This window comes from Sceloporus occidentalis, unplaced genomic scaffold (genome assembly GCF_023333645.1).
Source record: "Sceloporus occidentalis isolate IW3139 unplaced genomic scaffold, rSceOcc1.0.p SCAF_2, whole genome shotgun sequence".
Classification (NCBI taxonomy): domain Eukaryota; kingdom Metazoa; phylum Chordata; class Lepidosauria; order Squamata; family Phrynosomatidae; genus Sceloporus; species Sceloporus occidentalis.
Window position 1 is genome coordinate 88,104,072 of NW_028316982.1, and position 21,280 is coordinate 88,125,351.

General features: G+C 39.1%; 1 protein-coding gene across 2 annotated transcripts in view; it reads right to left on the bottom strand.

Moving 5' to 3' along the window:
* Positions 1 to 21,280, bottom strand: part of CFAP46 (cilia and flagella associated protein 46) — a 131,864-nt gene that overhangs the window by 60,859 nt on the left and 49,725 nt on the right. For both annotated transcript variants that reach the window (XM_089510221.1, XM_089510220.1), the window contains exons 19-23: positions 14,862 to 15,074; positions 11,586 to 11,805; positions 7,815 to 7,964; positions 5,098 to 5,205; positions 3,214 to 3,395 (exon numbers count right to left, since the gene is read on the bottom strand). In XM_089510221.1, coding sequence (XP_089366347.1) covers positions 3,214 to 3,395; positions 5,098 to 5,205; positions 7,815 to 7,964; positions 11,586 to 11,805; positions 14,862 to 15,074 — 873 coding nt within the window. The remainder of the gene's footprint in view (positions 1 to 3,213; positions 3,396 to 5,097; positions 5,206 to 7,814; positions 7,965 to 11,585; positions 11,806 to 14,861; positions 15,075 to 21,280) is intronic.

Genomic DNA, 21,280 nt, shown 5'->3' on the forward strand with positions numbered 1-21,280 from the left:
TGGTTTATTTATTTATTTATTTATTTTATAAATCTGTACCATGCCATAACAAAGACATGCAATTTCTTGTGGTTGGAGCCAATGTGCATGTAAAACATTGTACGCAATTAAAACAATGTATAAATGATGGAGGAAATTAACATAAATGAAAGGTGCTGGTGTTGTACAGTTCACAGAGGTTGGGTGTCTCATTTTACAGTGGTGGGGTGAAGCATGGCTCATGGCTTATATTTTGTTGGTAGTGAAAGGCAGGAATGATATGCAGTATTATTTCAGTCTCCTACCTAAGCTATGATTGGGAAAATGAGAAACACTACAACTCATCCTATTTAAAAGGAAGTCTGGGAATAATAGACTTCTTCAGATAGCCTATTTTTTTTTTCTGTTGTGTTAGAGCAAACAGTTTGCACATTGTACAAAAATATGTGTGGTTTAGCATGAATACCATAACAAATATTGATATTTTCAAGGTTATATCATTCATGAACTGCTCTGACACCAATTTAGTGTACTAATTTTATACTGAATGACCACTGATACACATAATTCTGTTCTGCTTGTCTTAAGTCCAGTTTAAAATTTATGGGAAATACAGTTTGCTTCTTCAATAAAAATCCTTCATAATCTTTGGATTCACATACTCCTCCTTCTCTTCCTCTAGTGTAGTCACAAAGAAGTTGGATGGTTTTTGCTTGATTTTTGCTTGTAAACAAGTCATAGTTCAAAATAGGCAACTGTAGCTGAATTAACTCTGGCATCAGAGTAAATTAGGATGAGAAACTGCCGCTCATGCAAGCTTGTTATGTTGGAATTTGTCATTATATCAAAACCAGCCCTTACTCTGAATAGTACAAACTGATTTGACATTAAAAGAAAAATGAAAACATGCCATCTGTAAGCAATCTCAATTAGCTTAAGAAATGTCATTAAATAGAAATATCAATATATTTTATTTATTTAATGCAAATTATTGTATACAGTTACACAGTTCATAAAAATATTTGTCTCAGATCCTTTTTAATGCTGTTGGGGTGGAAAGCCTTGCCAATTTTGGCCAGCAAGACTACAGGACAGATGTAGGGCAAAATTGGCAAGGCTTTCCACCCCAACAGCATTAAAAAGGATCTGAGACAAATATTTTTATGCAGAAGGAAGAAAGAGGTGGTCAGCCAAGTTCAGGTGCAGCAAGTAATTACAGCATCTAGCCAGGAGGTCACCCTGCAGCTCCAAACATTGCCATCTCAATGGGGGTGTGGAATTGGTTCTGAATAAGAACATCACTTGTACAAGGCAATATCAGATTCCTGCCTGTACTCACTTTGGCCCAAAACACACTGCAGAAATAATCCAGTTTGCGACTGCTTTAACTGCCCTGGCTCAGTGCTAGGGAATCCTGGAAATTGTAGTTTATTGTGGCACCAGAGCTATCTGATACAGAAAACTAAATGCCTCACAAAACTACCATTCCCAAAATTCCCTAGCACTGAGCCAGGACAGTTAAAGTGGGCTCAGACTGGATTATTTCTGCAGGTTTTGGACCTTTGAAAAGACACAACTACTCGTGCAAGTGTAGTGACATTACTTGGCCTAGTCCTTTGAGTTCTAAAACTGTTGTTGTTCTTGTGCACAAGTCACAAATCTGTTATGCAGTTTTCTAGGGCTGAGGGTGCATGACTTGCCCAAGGTCACCCAGTGAGTTTCCAAGGCCAAGTGGGGAACTGAACTCTGGTCTCGAGTTTTAGTCCATTGCTTGAATTACAGTGGCAAAAATATAGATTTAGAAAATGAATTTCACCTTATAATAATGGTCTAGAGGATTCAGCATAAAGATAATAAGTAGTTTGGATGAATGCAAGTGCAATATGCAAAGGGCACAATCCACTGGGTAAGCTACAGTATGAAAAATGCATTAAAAATGAATAGAAGCTTTCAAAAACATCCCATAAGTTGCTTTGCCATAATATCATTTGCAGGAAACAAACAAGAAATTCAGACAAATGAGAAATAGGAAATAAGGAAAAGGCACATTCAGTAATTTTTGACACAGGAGTAAAACCCTGTATGTTTGGATGTGGGCAAAAGAAACACACATGAAGTAAAGACAGCAATCAATCTGTTCCTAATAAGATGTCAAAATAGTAAATATGAACAAGAGCAAAATGTATTTGACATGTAGGTCTTTGTAGCCTTTCTATGTGGAGAAAAGCAGATGGATGAAACAAGGGCCAAGAATACATTTCTCCTCTCTACCTGACAGTCTTTTACTTAAGCCTGCATCCTCTGTGTGACTGTTTTTCAGTTAAAAATTTACCACAAGAAAGTTACATTGCCATATGTATTTTGGCTAAGAATCTACCTTTTCCCTCTGACAATCAGTATAATGCAACAATAACCATTTCCACAAGAGGACAGTAAAGTTCTATTTTATGCATTGGAAGAAAATTCTGAAGATACTGATTCCATCCATCCCTCTCCCCCTAATATTGACCTTTCAGTACAGATGAATAATTAATTATTTTTATAAATAGCATTCTTATTCACCCATTAGCATTAGCATTAACCATTAAATATGAATTTTAAAAGGTAAGATTTTATTCTCTTTCATTAGATCTGGAAATGGGATTGAAATATTTTCACAGATGAAAAAAAACAACACCAAAAACAAAATGTTGAATATACACAAATACATAGCTTCTGTGAAAGATGTGAATAAAAAATTCATTTAAAAAACTATTATTCAACAATGAATATTGCAAAAAATGAAAGACAAAACAACAGCCACCAAGAACTGGAACAAATAGTTTTTAAAAAAGTAAAGTCTTAAAACTGGCTATCAGGTCTTAAGACAGAACATTCCCATTATGCATTTGAACCCATAGTCAGAATAAATTCAGTCTTTATGCTTTAAATTCTATTTAATGACTACATAAACACAAACAATGTTGTTAAGTCTAATAAAAGTCTTTACTCAGCTGGCATCCTATACCAGCTTTAAATCGTGGTTATGGGTTGTGAAATGTAAAGTAATATGTCAGTGTTGACATATTACTTCATTGCAGTGCAGATGAAACAGGGAAATTAGTTATGGGAAGGGATCATGAAGTCCTATGACTGTTCCAAATGCATAATACTTGCACCAGTTTCTCAGCAACTTCTAATTATCCTTATAACATTTCTTACACATGAACATTTAGAAGTTACACATCTACTTACATTCCTTTTTTCTTTGCCTCAATGTTTTCTGGCACTTTATCACCTAATTCCAAAGCCTTCTGAGAGCAAGTCATTGCCAGTTCATGGTCGTGAATGGTTTGGGCAAAATGTGCAAGCCTGGTTATTGTTTGAAGTTGAACTAGTGAGTCTGTCCAGTTGCACTCTAAAGCCATTTTCACTAACTGCAAACAAAAGTTGGATAAAGATGTTTTCCTGAATCCGCAACATAAGCATTTAGCACTGTTAGTCTGAGATAATTTTGGAATAATACAGTAATTGCACTGGCACTGGGGTTGTGCACCTTTGGAAACATTTGAAACTTTAAATAGGAAATAAGTGGGACCACATGAAGAAGTGATTTTTTTAAAAAAAAGTTGATAAAATATGTAATATTATAGTATTATATAATAATAATAATAATAATAATAATAATAATAATATATTATTATTATTATTATTAGGTGAATAAGGCGATTCAAGGGAAACTATCTGAAACATTTGCTTGGTATTTTGTTTAAAATTCTCAGAATAAACAACCTCCTTTAAAAAAACCCATAACAGAATCATGGAATTGTAAGAGATCACAAGGGCCACCCAGTCCAACCCACCTGCCATGCAGAAGTACACCAAATAGGCTTTATTACTTTAAAAAAAAAAGAGGTCCAGTATATGCACAGAATGGAAATCTATACTACCCGTGGACGGCCATCTGTTGGGGGTGCTCTGATTAGGATTCCTGTATGGCAGGGAGTTGAACTCAATGACCCCTGTGATCTCTTTCAATTCTATGAGATCACCTGGTGAAGAAAATCACTATTAATCTGTTTCTAATGAAAAGATCATAAACCTGTATTAGAAGTCTACCCAAAGCTAGCCCACACCTCTTAATAAAAGTGGAATATTTGGGCCCTATGTAGGATTGAACTCCCTCTTGGGCAAGCTTTGGAGTCCTTCTCCATCTACCATTGCTTCTTGAAAGCCAGGAAATGACCATGGTTATGAGATTTCTACACAGGTTAGGCTGTGTCCCTTCCTAGAAACAAATACCAATAAATGTCTTGATGATATCAGGATGAGAGTATGGTTTAGAGAGTATTCAAAAGGATGCAAAGTGCAGTAGAGTGTCTGTACAAAACTGCTTTTTTGGCTTACAGTATAATAGCATTAATGCACCAATGTCACTGGTTTTTTATTTACTTTGGTTCAAACCAAAATGTAGGTTTCTTGGTTTTATCAAAGGTCTAAGACAGCTTTTACATGAACCCATTTGCTTCACTCACAAGGAAAGGCTCTATCTTCTCCCATCGTCTTTTAAAATCTGGCAGCCAAGGAATCATAACAGGATACAAGGGCACTCACCATGCCTGAATGCCAACCCCTTCTCCTCTGCCTTTAGGTACCAAATGAACATAGAATTTTCAAAAAAAGATCACTTATTCAGGTTGCTGAGAATGCAGTTGCTTAGTGTGACGGTGTCAGCTGGCTGGCATACTAACTTGTTATATTCACACTGTTGCTTAGATGCTTGTTTTTTAAATTTAGGTTTTATAAACCTTGCTTGTCTCTATTATTCAGAAAGGTAGGATAGACATAAATTCATTTCATATCATTAATAATTTTCAATTAAATTATATAAAAATTACTTGATAAATCAGTTAACGGACAGGTGATAAATCAGCTGAAATGCTTTAATCAGATGGCAGCTGAAGCAGTAAATTAACTTTCCAAAGTTTCAGCATAAAAAGGCAGAGCAACCTCCAGCAAAATTCAGTTATTTAGATGACATACACATGCATATAGAACTACATTATCTAAATAAATTTCATGTAATGTGTATTCTGTTAAAAGTGCCTATTCGTGGAATTAAAAGGGAGATAAACATACATTTGACAAGCTGGGAAGTGAAAAGTCCATCAGACCCAAACCGTTACAAGAGTACATTTCCAAACCAATAAATACTTTGGCCATGGGACTGGATCCTTCGTCACTACCCTGAATAGGAAGAAAGACTGACATTCAGGCTTTAAAAAATAACAAATAATTCTGTTAAATATATAAAGACACCTACTTCACATTATACACCAACCCTCCGCTTTTGCAGGGTTTGACATTTGCGGATTTGATTATTCATGGATTATTTACTGCCACCTCCGCTGCTACCCTGTGAGATTTTTTAATAAGGACTGGAAGCTTTGCGAGACTGAGAGACTGCAATTGAGCCTAGTAAGTCCCTATTAAAATTGGCATAGGGCAGCAGAGAAGGTGGTGACAAATCCCACCACCCTCTCAAAGGCATCCATGCTGGGATGAAGCTGTAAAGATACATTTTGTGTATGTGAACTATGGTTTGGGGGGGCCTAGAGTTATTCAGTTTTCCCACTTTTGCAGGGGTTCTGTGCCCCTAACCCCAATGAATGTGGAGGGCTGACTGTATAGTATTCTGTATGTGTAACTCTAATTTGGATGAGTTACTGCTGCACACTTTACTTAAACCAGATCTCTAGCCTAGTTCCTTCTCCAAATATTTTCTCTGTGTAAAAATACCTTAAAAAATGAATACTCCATCACATGATTCATCTACAGTTAGAGTTATAATGCCATCATCTGTGTTCTTTTTTTAGAGATAAAACTCAGACTCAGAAGTACACATAAACTACCTCTTTTTTTCCACAGCAGTGCTTCTTAAGATATGATATTGTGGCTACTGCCTGTGTCATCTACTTGGTCACATGGGACATCCCCAAACTGTGGATGTTGGGGTATGCAGACACACAAAGTCTAGCATCCACACAATTAGAGTTGATGCAGGTAGGCAGAAATGTCCAGCAGATGGTCTCTGTGAAATGTCTGCTTCCAAGCCGCACAGGAAAAATCCTCCCATGCAGGCTGATGCTTTAGATTGGACGAATGAATTGCAAGAGAGCGAGATTCACTCAATGAGGGTTTAATCTTTGTTGCAAAATATTTAGAAAGATATACAGAGTATCAGACAGCCATCTTGAATACTCACAGCTATACAGTCTAACAAAGTGCTTTGCCAACTATCAACCATAACAAACCAAATACGGAGATTCTGTCCCTCTCTGTTATACAGCTGGTTCTCTTGGGATTATGTGGCAGCCATGCCTTGCACTAATGAAACCCAGTGCTTGTTGCATCAGAACACCCATGATGCACTGTTGGCTGGCTTCATCCACTGTGCATGTTCATCAGACTTCCCATCATGCACAGCTCAGCAAATGCTGACTCATGCACCTGCCACTTAAACTGTAGTAACCTCTGCTCCAGTTCCACCTAGTGGCCACATCCATGTCATTTTCCAGACCAGGGTGCAACATGGTCTTGACAGTGGAGCCCCCAATTTTAACCCTGAAATCTAGCCCTAGCTGCACTACAGTTAACAGCAACTTTAAAAAGACAATATAGAGGGAGAGAACATTTGAAAGGGAAAAGATGATAATGCCATCTGTTCTCCTCTATCCCATGCCAGTTTGATGGTTTAAGTCCATCAGTCAAAACGTACCATTAGTATAATGCGTTAAAACTTTATCTGTATGCTTTTTATTGTACCTGTTAAGGAGAGAATTTATTTCCACGGAAATACAGAAAGCTAATTCAATATTCTTTTAACAGGTCTTTTTCAAGAACAACAGTGATTTGTGATAATGACTCGGTGTATAATTCAAGGCTTTGTGCTTGAAGGGGCAGAAATCTTAGCAAACAGTGTGCCCTTGGTATCCATAGAATTTGGTTTCAGGGCATCCCATAGATACCAAAATCTGTGGATCCTCAAGTCCCATTATTTACTATGTTATAGCAAAATGATGTTTGTCAGATAGGATGGCAAATTCAAGGTTTGCTTTTTGGAACTTTTTTTTTCGGGGGGGGGGGGGGAAGCAGAATATTTTCAAGCCATGGATGGTTGAATCTGTGGATGCAGAATCCATGGATATGGGAGGCTGACTGTACTGGCCATTCCACAAGAGGCTCCCAGACTTGCCTCCAAACCACTCCCCAATCTATGTCTGTCTTGGAAGTTGGTATTGTTCAATCATCTCCACTAATTTTAATGGAGGGACAGCTATAAGAACAACTTTAATATTATCAGAGGTAAGGAAAGCAATTAAAACACTATTCCTTCCTCTTACTTCTGTCCTGCTGAGATGACCCTGGCAGAGTTTTGGCAATCTCACTGGTTCCCGTGTTGAAGCTATCTGAGATATAACGAGGAACTCACCTGCTTTTATAGCTATGTATAGTGTGTGTGTGTGTGTGTGTGTGTGTGTGTGTAGCATCTAGCACCTTTTTCAGATCTACTTGTTCAGACCCCTCTTATCAGAATAAGAGGAAGCAGCACTACAGATATATGTGAATACAACTAAATCCTCTAATGGGAGGCAAAACAGGGACAACAGAATTGACATGGCATGAGCAGCAGAGTAATCTTTCCAGATGAACAGAAGACAATACTAGAATCTTACAGAGCTTTGGTTACCTAAGATGCACGGCTGCAACCATATTCTTTACTGAAGTCAGAACTATGGAAGCCTGACTTTTATTTTCCAGATACTCAGGTTCTTTATATCATAGTCAGAACATACCTCATCCTCAGATCCATACAATCTTCCAATCTGATGCTGCACTAATTGTTTGGCTTTCACCCATGTAGCAATAACCTGTTGACGCATAGCAACAGGCACCGGCTCATCAGGTACGTTTCCATTAGGCAAATGCATGGCAAATTCACACACCTAAAGAAGAACATTTTACAACTGTCAATGCAGAAAAGGCACTATGAAAAAGTATGGTCTTTTATCCAGAGGCTATATTTTGCACGACTCCCCTGAAATCTATTTTGTTTGCTTGTTTAGTAATTGTTGAATCCTATACTTCCTCTTGAGTGGTTTAGAAACATGGTTTCTTAATTTAATAAATAATATCAAAAATTTTAAAATTGCTACATATAAATAAAATGGTGATGTTTTTGAGATGAGCCAAGTAAAAACAAAATACAGTTTCCTTTGACTTTTGACTGATTGGTGGCATAGAAGCAACAACAGAACAAGCAAAGAAGCAAAAACATGGGTTTTGTTTCATTGCTTAACCCCCTCTGCTTCATCAGTATCATGGCTCAGGATGGACTATGCAGGAAGACCCTGAAAGTACTTCAGCTAGCATTGTCCATCTACATTCCATGATGTAGATGGGATAAAGGGAAAGGAAGGAAAGGCTGGGGGTGGGGGTGGGGACTCGGTTTTCACCATTCACATGTTGATGCTGGGCCCTTGCTTAAGAGTCTAAGCTGTGCTAGCACTCCCAATTCCTAACTATAAAATTTCTAGTTATATGGACCTCAAAGGAAGATTAAAAAACAAACAAACAAATAATTGCTTTTGCCAACCACATTTCTGAAATTATGATCAAATGGAAGACTGAAAATAATATCAGCTTTGTGGATAGCCTCTTAAAAGATTTTCTCCAGCCAAATGCTTAGTGGCAGTGAGCAGTATTTTGTCTCCTTTAATAGTATGAAGGAAGTGCAATATTCTGATACTTGTTTGTTTGGTCCATATATGAACAATGATGTTGCTGCTGAAAAGAAGATGAATATGTATGCTAATTTATCACATATAATCAATAGTCAGTAAACAGCCCTCCCCACGCTACCCGGGCGTCATCTTGGTGTGTGCCCATTCAGATGGTACCTGTCATGATGATGTCCCTTTGCCGCAGCACCCAAACGGCACTGTGCCAAATGGGTGTGAGCAAGCCGCCCGGCAGCAGCTATGGTGCCTCTTCACAAGCACAAAAAGAAGCTGGAAAAACCAGCTCCTTTTTGTGCTCTGCGGTGGCCAGATCGGGCCATGGCATGTATTTGCCATGTGTTTACCATGGCACCGATCTGGGGCAGAAAGAGGTGGTGTCTCGCCACCCCTACCTGCCCGTTTGTACAGGGCCTCAGTCCCCAAATGACTCCCCCCAAACATGGTGAAAATGCCTCCCCCCTAAAATCCCCCCCCCCCCGAAACATAGTGAAAATGCCCCCTTAGAGGTTCTTTGGGGGACATTTTTTTTTTGGCAGAAGCATGTGTACCAAGGGAATGTAGCTCCCCAAGGTCTCCTGGAGGGTCAATATAATCCCCTCTCCTTCCACAGTTGCCCAACTCTGACCTAGGTGGATGGTGAACTACTCAGGCACAGTACAGAGCGCTTGCGTCATATGCAGGTACTTATGCTGAAAGCCATGTACCAGTAGTGGCAATGGCGTACGTGCCTGCAGTACACATGCTGTGGCATGTTGTGTGCATGAGTCCCATTGTTTTCAATGGGGCTTGAGCATTCACAGTATTTCTCTTATGTGGGGGTGGGTGGGTCTGGAATGGATCCCCATGTAAGGGAAGGGGTCACTGTATCCCTTGGTTCCACTGGACAACTGTTGGGTTTTGATTCTATCATTCATGTCACCTTCCTGGCAATCTGGAGGCATTATTTTACAGTGGTTCCAGTCTTTTTATGGACAGAAGAGTTCAGAACCTGGCACTGGAGAATTCCATTCCTATGCCTGTGGAAACTCACAGGATTCTCTCTGTGTTCTTTAACATGTACATGAAACCAGTGGAAGTGGGTGCTATTTGGGATGCAGAGCTCATGTTACTGAACTCTATTCTTCTTTTCTATAATAATCTGTTGTTTTAGTTCTAAACCAATATCTGGTGTCTGGAACAGAGTGGGTGAATGCTAAACTCAAGCACAATTCAGACAAGACAGTTGTGCTCCTGGTAAACTGAAAAGCAGATCAGGAATAGGAATTCAGTCTCTACTGGATGGGGATAGACTATAGTTTGCAGTTTGGGCACACTTCTTGATAGGAGCTGTGGTGGAAAAGAGGAAGACCTCCTTCCAGATGGATAGATTCAATCAACGAAAACCACCCCCCTGAGCCTGCAAGACCTGACAAGGGCTGTTGATGATAGGGTGACTTGAAGGTCTCTTATTCAGGTAGGGGATGTCCACATGGGCCAAAAGACCCACGTTCTCTATATCTTGCATTGTCCTGTTTGGACAATGCCAGCCAATACCCTCAGGTCAGGATTAGGCTGACTGGATGCCAATGTGGTGGTCCCAGTCTGACATAAAGAGAAACTCAACAGCTACCCCTGGCAGAGGAGGAAAATAAGGGACACACAGCAGTAGTGGGCCCATAGTATGGCAGCAGGCATGTAAACACCTGCCTGTCCCTGCATTGGTCCAGGGACCAACCCAGGGATGACCCAGGCTATCCTGATCTGCCTATTCAGGTCATCATAAATCAAAGACAACGTGACAGCAGTTAACAACAGCAACAACATTTTCTTCCTTTGCACTTTTAGTAGAATGCAACAGTTACCAAGATGAATTAGAAGAAAAAGCAGCTATCAACTATTGTATTTTTTTTTTACTTTGGTTTCCCCAAATCTGTTACTTTTGCCTCAAACAAATTGTTTTTGTCTCCTGATGCACTTCTTTATTCCTCAATCTCACATTTAGGGATCCACCTATTCTTTACAGGCTGAGGACATTTTTTAAAACCTTGCATTTTAAAATCACAGTATTAAAAAGTATCAACAATGGATTAAATCCAACACTGCACAAGCAGATCTCCATTTGTACCACAGAACTTCCCTTTCCCATACCATCCCCTATTCTCATCTGCTCCAGTGGCCTCTCATTCTGGTTTCTATTGTTAATTCTTACTTGGTGTGTATTGCAGTGAGCCCCTTGTGCTCTTTTAGTGCACATAGGCCCCATACAGACTGCCAAAATAAAGCTGCTTCAGGTCACTTTAGAGGTATGCTGTTAAAATGATGCATGCATCCTAAGAGTCCGGAAGCTGCGTCAAAGTTGCACTCCAGTCCTTAAGACTGGATCATGGCTTTGGCGTGGCTTCCAGACTCTTAGGACGCATGCAACATTTAAACAGCATACCTCCAAAGTGACCCGAAGCAGCTTTATTTTGGCCTATCTGTATGGGGCCCTCGATACCGTAATTAAGTTTTCTTTAGTCCTTCCCTCATTTCTCTTGGCTTCTCCTCCCTTCTTTCTCCTCCACACCCCTTCTGCTTTTCATCCTCTGATTTCTTCAGTGTGCCAGATATCCAACATCTTATTCTGAAAAACTAGAAACAACTAAAAAATCAATTAATCTGATTCTATGAATGTAACTCATTCAATTGTCAAGAATAATGCCAATAAATTAATATGCCCATTTATAACCATGAATATAAAGGAATTAATTTTCAAACCTAAAGTACCACATTCTGAAAATAATCTGTAACCTTTTGTTATATGTTTTACACATAAGGATGTAATCATCTGCAATGAGAAATACATGCCTCTATTGCTGATTTAATGTCATGGATTCCAGATGGATCCACAGATGAAGTTGGTGCAGAAACTGATTTTTCATATGCTTTTGAAGAAGCCTTTTTACGTTTGGTGGGTCCTTCTTCTGTAACTTTCTTTTCATCAGATTTTGGAATTGGTTTTGGAATCCAAGGAAGAATTAGGGCTCGAGCCAAAGCATTACATAATGTTACAAAAATAGTAGTATTCCTGAAGGGCAAAAAAATAGAAGAAAAAGGGTAAGAACTAAGGGCCATAACAGATGGCCCTTTTGAGCTTCTGTATGGGTGGTAATGGAGTGTAGAATTTATACAGTGCACGTCCTGAAGCCGCCCTGGCCATTTACATGTGGGCGGCTTCAAGGCACTCCGGCAGAGTGGAGTCTACACTGCCAGAACATCTTAAAGCCAGCTTCTGGCTACAGCATAGCGGCAAAAGCTGGCTTTTTGCCATAAGTATGATTTCAATCAAACTGAATAATTTAAATCAATGACACTTACATGAGTGGTGATTAACAAACCCCATTCTTTTCAATGGATCCACCTTACATGAAGCTAAAATTGGATTTAGGATATTATCACGCCAGCCTTGTGTCTTGTGGCAATCACACCATGAAAAGAAACAGGAACATTCTGCTTTGAAAATGTTTCTTATTATACCTCTCTTCTCTCGCACAACTGCACTGCTTGGAATCCATCCGCACCAGGAGTGATAAGCCTTCACTTCAATTCCTGCTTTACAGCAGTCAGCGCAATGAGGGGGCCTAATTCTCATCCTTCCCCAAACTCTCCCTTTCTCACTAGTTTTCCAAAGCAGGCCAACTCTGAAATGTTGGTTTATTTATTTTTAACTTTGCTGTGTTTGCATAACTACAGCAAAAATGATTAAAACTATTTTTTTAATTTTATTTTATCACTTTACCACAAACATAGCAAGGATTTTTTTAAAAATCACCAGGCACGGAGTTCACCTACTTTGGAATAGCACTGGGGAGGGATAGGGAGAAACAGGCTGCAATGCTGGAACTGAAGTGAAGAGGCTTTTCATACTATAATACCAGTGATATAATAGTGAGATTGGGAGCTCATTGACGGGTTTTGTGACCTACAGTAACCGGGTGGCAGCAGGAAGGTCACAGCCTAGTTTACTGCACTACACTCTTATAGAGCTGCTATTCCACTTGAACTGCTCTGGCTGCTTCCTGTTGCATTCTGGGATTTGCAGTTTAGAATTCTCAGCCAGAGAACTCTTAGGCATCATTGAACTACAAATCTCAGAATGCAACAGGAGGCAGACAGAGCAGTAAAAATGGAATAGCAACACTGTAAGAGTGCAGTGCGGTAATGTGGCTAGTCTTCTAATACGAGTTTTTATCCTGGTAAAATTCTGCTTTTTAGTCTCATGTAGTAAAAGTCCATTTGTATGCACAGTCACCTGGGAGTAAGTCTCACTAAACTAAATAGGACCTATTTCCAATGAAATCTGGATAAACGCATATTATTATTATTATTATTATTATCATTATCATTATTGACAGTGTTACAATATAAATGTTATAATGACAATGCTCCAAAACACACTGCAGAAATAATCCAATTTGAGACCAGTTTAACTGCCCTAGCTCAATGCTAGGGAATTCTGGGAACTGTAGTTTTGTGAGCCATTTAGCTGTCAGAGAGCTCTGGTGCCACAGTAGACCATTATTAGAAAAAGAATATGAAAATGCATGTTATCCATCTAACAAGCACACAGAAATCACTTTTCTATAGAGCTTTCTAGATTACAGTCCTGCACATAATGGAAGTAAATATAAACAAACTCAATGGGACTTATTTCTGAATGGCAAAAGATGAAAAAAAAAACAAAAACCCAGTAGGCAGTTGAATGAGGACCAGCATTATGTAATGGTTTGAACATTGGACTCGAACCCTGGGAGACCAGGGTTCAAATTCCTGCTTGGCCATGGAAAACTGCTGGGTGACCTTGGGCAAGTCATACTCTCTCAGACTCGAGGATGGCAATGGCAAACCCCTTCTGAAGAAACTTTCCAAGAAAACCTTGATAGGTCCACCTTAGGGGCACCAGAAGTTGGAAATGACTTGAAGGTACACAACAACAAGTTAAAATAATAAACTATGGTTAAGGTTAAAATACAACACACATGATTGTTTTTTGCGTGGACAATTATAGATAAAAATGTGAGTGTGAATTTGGTTATAATTTATAATATAAAACTTTTCTTTGAAAATAAACCATTCAGGAGCAAACTAAAATTTCTCCAGCATCAAATGTTCTTCTGACCAGAATTTAAATTTACCTTCCAGATACAGTGTTTTGGCTGTGAGTTTTAGCTATGAGTTGTTTAACTAAGGGACTGTCTCAACTGATCTCATGTAAGTCTTGAAAAGTGTAGGGCCATAGGATCCTATATCCCAATCCTGTCATATGTGTGAACCCTGTCATTGTATGTACCAGTGTCTGTATGTAGGGTCCATACATGTGGTTGCCACAATCTATATATGTGGGGAACTTCAAAAATGGATGTTGAAATTTTACAAACCATAGTAACTTCTCTAAGACCCAATAAACAGAACCCCAATGGATCTACATATCCCCACTGACTGTCAGGCATGAGAGCTGCAGGATTCTGAAGTGGGAAAAATGATCAACGAGCATTTAATTGAGAGGAAAATTAGATACTGTATAGATGTAAATCAGTCAATCTTGCATAATAGCTTATGTGCTAAATGAACATATATAAAGTGCAACTAGCCTGCAACCCACATTGGAGAGTTTCTTTTTTGTTTATAAAAAGAAGCTTTTATATACTTACTATTAATATAACAGATTCCAATTCAATTAGTAACAATTTCTGATAAAGAGCATGTGTTAAACCTGGATGCATGGAACAAAATCTGGCTGAATGTCAAATCATGTTACTAGAAATGGATGCATGTGAAATACATTATTCTATTCATTAGGCACAGCACAATTTCCTGAGCAATGGCCACTCTGTTGTTACATACAAAAGCTTTGCTCAGTCATTTCTATCTAAATGATGAGACCCTATGGGTAAAACTGACAGTAGGGTGAAGGTTTGCAATAGCAGCTGAAACACTGTACTGTCTACTATAATATAAAAAAGTAATCTATGTCCTTTCATGAGGTACAACATGCTAAAAATGAACCCAGATAAATAACAAGAAGTTTAGTTAACATTTTGTTACTATGAACTCTAAAAAAGTACAGGGAATATCAGAACTTACCCACAATGCCCAGTATTCCTAACAGCACTGAAAAGAGTTTCCAGAGGTTCAACGATTTCTCTTTGCCTTTTTGAAGCAATCAGATGTTTATTGTGGTTTAGCACATACACTACAGTATTATGTACAATCCAGGCTTCATTTAAGTCCTCTCCAATTTTGGCAGCTCGTAGAAAGTTTTCCATAGCATATTTAGATAAGTTGTTTATCCAGGTGCTAAAAAAATTAACAACAAGGATGTTTATTTTAAAAAATTCAAAACAAGAATAAAATAAGAAAGCAAAATATATGGAGACATGTCCTGTAAGAAAAAGCATTCCCCAGATCTGTGAAATTGTGCATGCAACACAGTTATTTGTAACTGCCACCATAAATATATTTTATAGTCTATAGTCTGGCCACAGTCAATGAAGATGTTTGCTGAATAAATTATGCCTGCAATTCTAATAAAATATGAACATATTAAAAATCATGGCTAACAAATACCAGTTCATTTGTATAATAAAAGAATATTATCTGATTTAGTTAACTCAGAAATTACTGGTTTAGTTCATAAATCTTAGGGGTGAAACAGATGGGCCAAATAAAGAGGTTTTCAGCTGCTTTGAAGGCAGGGCTTGTAGATGATGCATGACTCCAAATTGGGTGGGAACCAGACTGAAGCCACGCTTCGGGGCTAAAAACCTGAGAAAAAAGAAACTGCTACAGTCCGAATCAAGGTAGAAAATGTGTACCTTCAACATTGCATGTAAACACCCTGATGCGAAAGTGGTTCTGAAGGAGTGATCCATCCTAACACTAACTCTAACCTTAAAGCTGCATATAAACACACCTGTGCAGGTATGCATTAAAAAAAGGATGGAGTCAGCCTATCCAAGCGGTTGTTGCGGCAATGCAAAAATGTGAAAGTATGATACCTCCAATAGATATAAGATCAACATACAGTAACCAGACAGTCCAATGGGAAGCACGGGGTGAAGGAGTCATGTGTGGGGGGTATGATTGTGTTTTGCCAGTATTTTACTAGGCATGCCAATGCTCTGATGCCCTGTACTGGTGGAAGATCTTGGTATGACTGTGTGGCCGATCAAAGGGGTGGCCATCCAATGGGATGGCATTTAGGCAGACAGTTGATGGCAGTGTGTTTGTGCAATGGTGCACATGCATGGTGGGGAAGCGACAAAAAACCCCAACCTAGCAGTGCAGCTTCACACTGCGCTGTGTGGCTGGGATGGGCACATTCAGACTGCCTTGGGAGTGGCCTGTGCAGGCAGCTGGAGTTCAACATGTTTCTGCAAAATGCATGCTCAAGCAGCTTTTTCCTGCCTGTCTGTTCCAGGCCTAAGAAGATAATGGGAATGCCTAATTCACAATTTCATTAAAACACACTTGGTTTTCCTAAATAATATCTAACAAAAATTTGTTTTGTTTTAAGTGTAATATTGTTTAGACCTGAAAAGAATTGTCATGTTCCTTTAAAGTAACAATTTTACTCTATTAAATGGCTAGGAACAATTATGCTAGAAACCTGGGATTAACCAGAGATAAGGAATCTATGGCTCTCCAGATGGTGTTGGCTACAATTCCATTTTCCATTACCTCTGGCTATTCTTGCTAGAGCTGATGGGAGTTGCTGTCTGCCACGACCTAGCAGGCCGCAGGTTACCCATACCAAGGTTTACCTTTTTTTTCCATGACATTTTCCAAACAAAAATCTCCTTGCCCTATAATAAATGCTGTCATTTGCCCCATTTGGACATTTTGAAGATTTTAACAGATACCAACTCAGAGGGAAAGCAATAACCTTCCTCCTCTCCTCCCAGTGTTAGAGGCTGGTTCACTTCATGTCTTTAAAAACAAACACCAGCAACCCCACTACTACCACCACCACCACCACCAAGACAAAAATGAGAGACAGAAGATTCAATAATGAACTCTGTTTTATTTATTGTGACCATTAGGGGTTTGTCAGACCAGTACTTCTCAGCCTATCTGATGTAGGGGACTAGCAATTTCTCCTCACTTCCAGTTTGCCAGGGACCAGTACCCTATTTCTGCCCATTGGCTACAATTGTTTCTCTCTCTTTCTGAAAACTTGCACTGGACTGACTGGCAATGGAGGTGGATTTTCTAAACTGACCCAATTCTTGAGAAAATCTGTAACATACAGGTAATAAATACTGGGATCAGAGTTTCCTTGCATTTCTTTCAAACAAGTGTTCCACACCTGAGGGATTGTCCATCTGACATAAAACTGTAGGAGTCATTAGCGTATTGTATCACAAGGTTATACAGTTTAGTAGTGCAAGCCTGTTTAAGCAAGATACATATGCTGGCAGCAGAAAAATAGTGTCTTTTTAGACAACTGTATCAATATGAAAGGAATATAGATGTAAAAATAATATATTTCCAACTACACTCTTCTTAAATAGAATATTTCATTAAACCATGTACACATTTCTAATTATTTTAATGTAGGCTTGCTGCTTTTCAGCTTCTGCAGGATTGTGACTAATTTATCTACAACGACAGGGGCCCTGCGGACATGAAAGATCAGTTAACCATTATGTCCTGCTTTGCTGAAATGCTGAAATGTGCAGCCACATAGCTCCAAGCAGCATTTTTAGTGGCAGCAGTTCATACTGTCATGGCCTATGCATCAAATGCCATTTTTATTTAACAAGCACATGTATTCTTGGCTTGAAGGTGGTCTGAAATCTTTGCCCTTTTTAATGAAAGAAATAAAATATAATTCCAGGTTTTTCATTTAAAGTTTCTGTTGGCTTGTGCATAAAAATGAGAAGTTGCACTTATCAAGAAGGGATGGCAGGAGGAACAGTCCATCACATTTGTGTTTATCCCCGCATGCCAACCCAACCAACCAGGAGACAAAGTTCTTTGCTGTTATAGCCATTAAGACTCCTCCCTTTCCCCTCAGTTTCATTACCTAGCCCTGCCTAACACTCATAGATTCCTCTCATTGTCTTGGCTTAAACTAACAAATTTTACTTGTATTAACTACTAAACTATTTATCACTTTCTATTTATTGATGCCATTCCTATGGAGAGAGAGTGTGAATTCCTCCTCCTGCCATCCTAGAATGAGCCTTCTCAGGAAGTAAAACTTCTCATTCCCAGAAAGGCAGGTAAAGCAATCCACCATGTTTGGGATTTACCAAAGCCTCCAATATAGGTGGGATACTAATTTATTCCTAAACCATTGCCTGAAGCATTGTTCTTACAAAAGCAGATCATGCTGATTTGTATTTATCTAATTTGTAATGTTTGATTAATGTAATTGGCTCATTCCAACCTGCTGCCTCACATACATCTTGCAAAGAAGTTGAAGCAGCATAAGCTGTACTTGTATCCATTGACCTTGTTGAACGAGGCCACACATTTCTAGATCTAGGATTACCTTCATAATCATAACACTGAAAGATGCTTACTTGTAACTGTAGTTCTTTGAGTGGTCCACTGTGAATTCAAAGAAACCCGCTCATCCTCTCCTCATGTCGTGTCCTACACAATATCTCTGGATGCTGCTATGTGGCATCCAACTGAAATTGAGGTAAATGAGAGGGAACGCTAGGGGTTCACTAAAAGGTGTGGGCAGAGCTACTACCAAAAATCTTCCTAGCTATTCCAGAAGGTTCTGCAGGGCTCCATGCAGGCACAGAAAGAACCCACTGCTCCACTTTCCTCACAATGCATTTAGGCAAAAATGTAGATTCCAAATTCAGCACCAATCTATCTTCTTCAAATTTACAAAAGTTTGAATGTAAAATGCTAGTAGCTCAGATACTTGCCTGGTAGACATAACTGCCACCAAGAAAGCCATTTTAAAAGAAAGCATATGCAAAGAAGCTTCTGTCAAAGGTTCAAATGGGGCCTTCGTCAACCTGTTCAAAATGAAGTTTAAATCTCACATGGGAAATCTATGAACTGTTGAAAATGATTTTAATATGGCTCCCTTCAAAAATCTTTTCATATGTGGATAAACTTACTCCCTCACATTTTAACACTAATGTGAAGCCAGACATTTGGTGTTCCAATGTATTCAGCCTTAAAACCTTAAGCAATCTATCTTGGGTGGGGGGGAGTGCAAAACATGATTCACTTCAACCTTATTCACTATTATCCTTTTTGTGCTACACTTAAGACTCAAATGTTCTCCACGTCCCGTTGTACATCTCTTGGGTAGACTTCCTCCTAGATGCCATAATTATCCCCACTTCTCTAATACATTCCTTTCAATACACATGCAGTCAGATACAACTATTCCAGATTCAGATGACAAACTGAACCCTGACTCAACAGATGTTGTCTTTTTGCCAACTTCACGGGTACTACTGACAGATTTCCAATGGGATCCAAACATGCCTTGGGCAATGTGGAGCTGTTAATACCACATGTGCTGCTGCACCTTCATGAACATGTGCTTCTCTGAAGATGCCAGCCGCAGATGCTGTCGAAACGTCAGGAATAAACTCTTCTAGAACATGGCCACATAGCCCAAAAAACCCACAAAAAACAATGTGCTGCTACACCTTGAGAAGCACCTTTTATATTATCTGTACCAATAGAAAAGCAAATAGACAAACTTTTGGCCACCTCATTGTTAGTGAATTGTAACTTCTGCACTAATGCTTCCATCTATGGAATAATTTTTTAAAAATCTGCAATTACCGTATTTTCTGGCGTATAAAGCGAGGGGGTTATAAGACGACTCCCCAAGTCACACGCTGGCAGCATCCCTGGCCTACCCTGAGGTGGTCTCGCGCCGGCTGGAGGGGGCCTCTCTGGAGGCCTGAGAGAGGATCCGTGGCGGCTGGGCTCTTGCTGACATTTTCTCCCCAAAGGTGGTGGGGAAGCGGCTCCAGAGCTGGCCGGGCCGAGGAAAAGAGACGGCCCTTTACTCCTTGCCGCCACCACCGCCACCGCTGGGGATCCTCCGATCCTCCAGCGGCTTCAGAAGTCCTCCACGGAAGCCACTGGAGGAGTGGAGCATCCTGAGTGGCGGCGGCTTCCGTGGAGGACTTCTGAAACCGCTGGAGGATCGGAGGATCCCTGGCGGCGGCGGCGCTGAGGAGTAAGGGGCCGTCTCTTTTCCTCGGCCCGGCCAGCTCTGGAGCCGCTTCCCCGCCACCTTTGGGGAGAAAGATTAAGGTGTTTCTACAATATAAAGAGATACAATTTGCAATATGTATATCCAAGATCATCCATGAAATAGTGCATTCTTTTAACATTTTCCTCATGGCTCTGAATGTGTATTCTTTTATTATTATTATTATTATTATTATTATTATTTTAATTTTATTAAACAAATCCTTAAGTACAAACATCCACAACAACACATAATAAACATTACATAACATTACATACCAAGTACTACAAGAAACAGAAAACAGCAAAAAACTTGCAGTTATACTAAAATTCAAAAATATACTATTCATTCACTTCTGAGATAACCTTAGATTACCTGATTGCCTAATTTACCTATGTTCCTTCAACATATTAATACTTAAATCTCTGACGTTCAAATGATAGCTTAACAAGATTCCATAGAAATATAAAAAATTAGTATTACAAAAACGCTCTAAACAGAGCCAGTCCTCTTTAACTTTCCCAATAGCTTTATCCTTCATCATTACAATTAAGATATCCAATCTCCTTGCTTCCCTAAGTTTAATTATCCAATCCTCTTTGTTTGGTATTTGTGTATTTTTCCAATACTGGGCATACAATATCCTTGCCAGAGTAACCATATACAAAATTAGTCTGGAGATTTTTTTAGCAATTTCCTTTTCAAGTTTACAAGTCATGTTAAGCACCAAAAAAAAAAAAAAATATAAAAAAATAAAAAAATAAAAAATCAAAGGATCTAAAGGTATGTCAACCTGCAAAATTTCGGACATGGTTAATTTTATTTGTCTCCAATATTCTTTAGCCTTTTCACAACTCCACCAAAGGTAAAAAAAAGTCCCTTCCTGTTTCCAACACTTCCAACATTTCCTGTTTCCGGTATTATAAATCTTATTAAGTTTTGTAGGAGTCATATACCACCAATGTAGCAGCTTCACATAGTTCTGTTTATAGCTTTGACAGACTGTAAATGTCTTTGTTTCTCTCCAACAATGTTCCCAGTTCTCCAAATCTATCGCTTTTCCAGTAGCCTTAGCCCATGCAACCACTGAGTGCTTTATTACCTCATTCTCCAAATCTCTTCCTTTCAAAACTTTATAATATTTTGCAAGATGTTTCTTCCCGTTATCTTCTATAATGATATCTAATTCGTTCTTTACATTAGTAAAACCCTTAAGTTTAGAGTCTATTTTAAATCTTTCCGCCAATTGCCCTGGATCAATGCTAGGGAATTCTGGGAACTGTAATTTTGTAATACGTTTAGCCTTCTCTGTCAG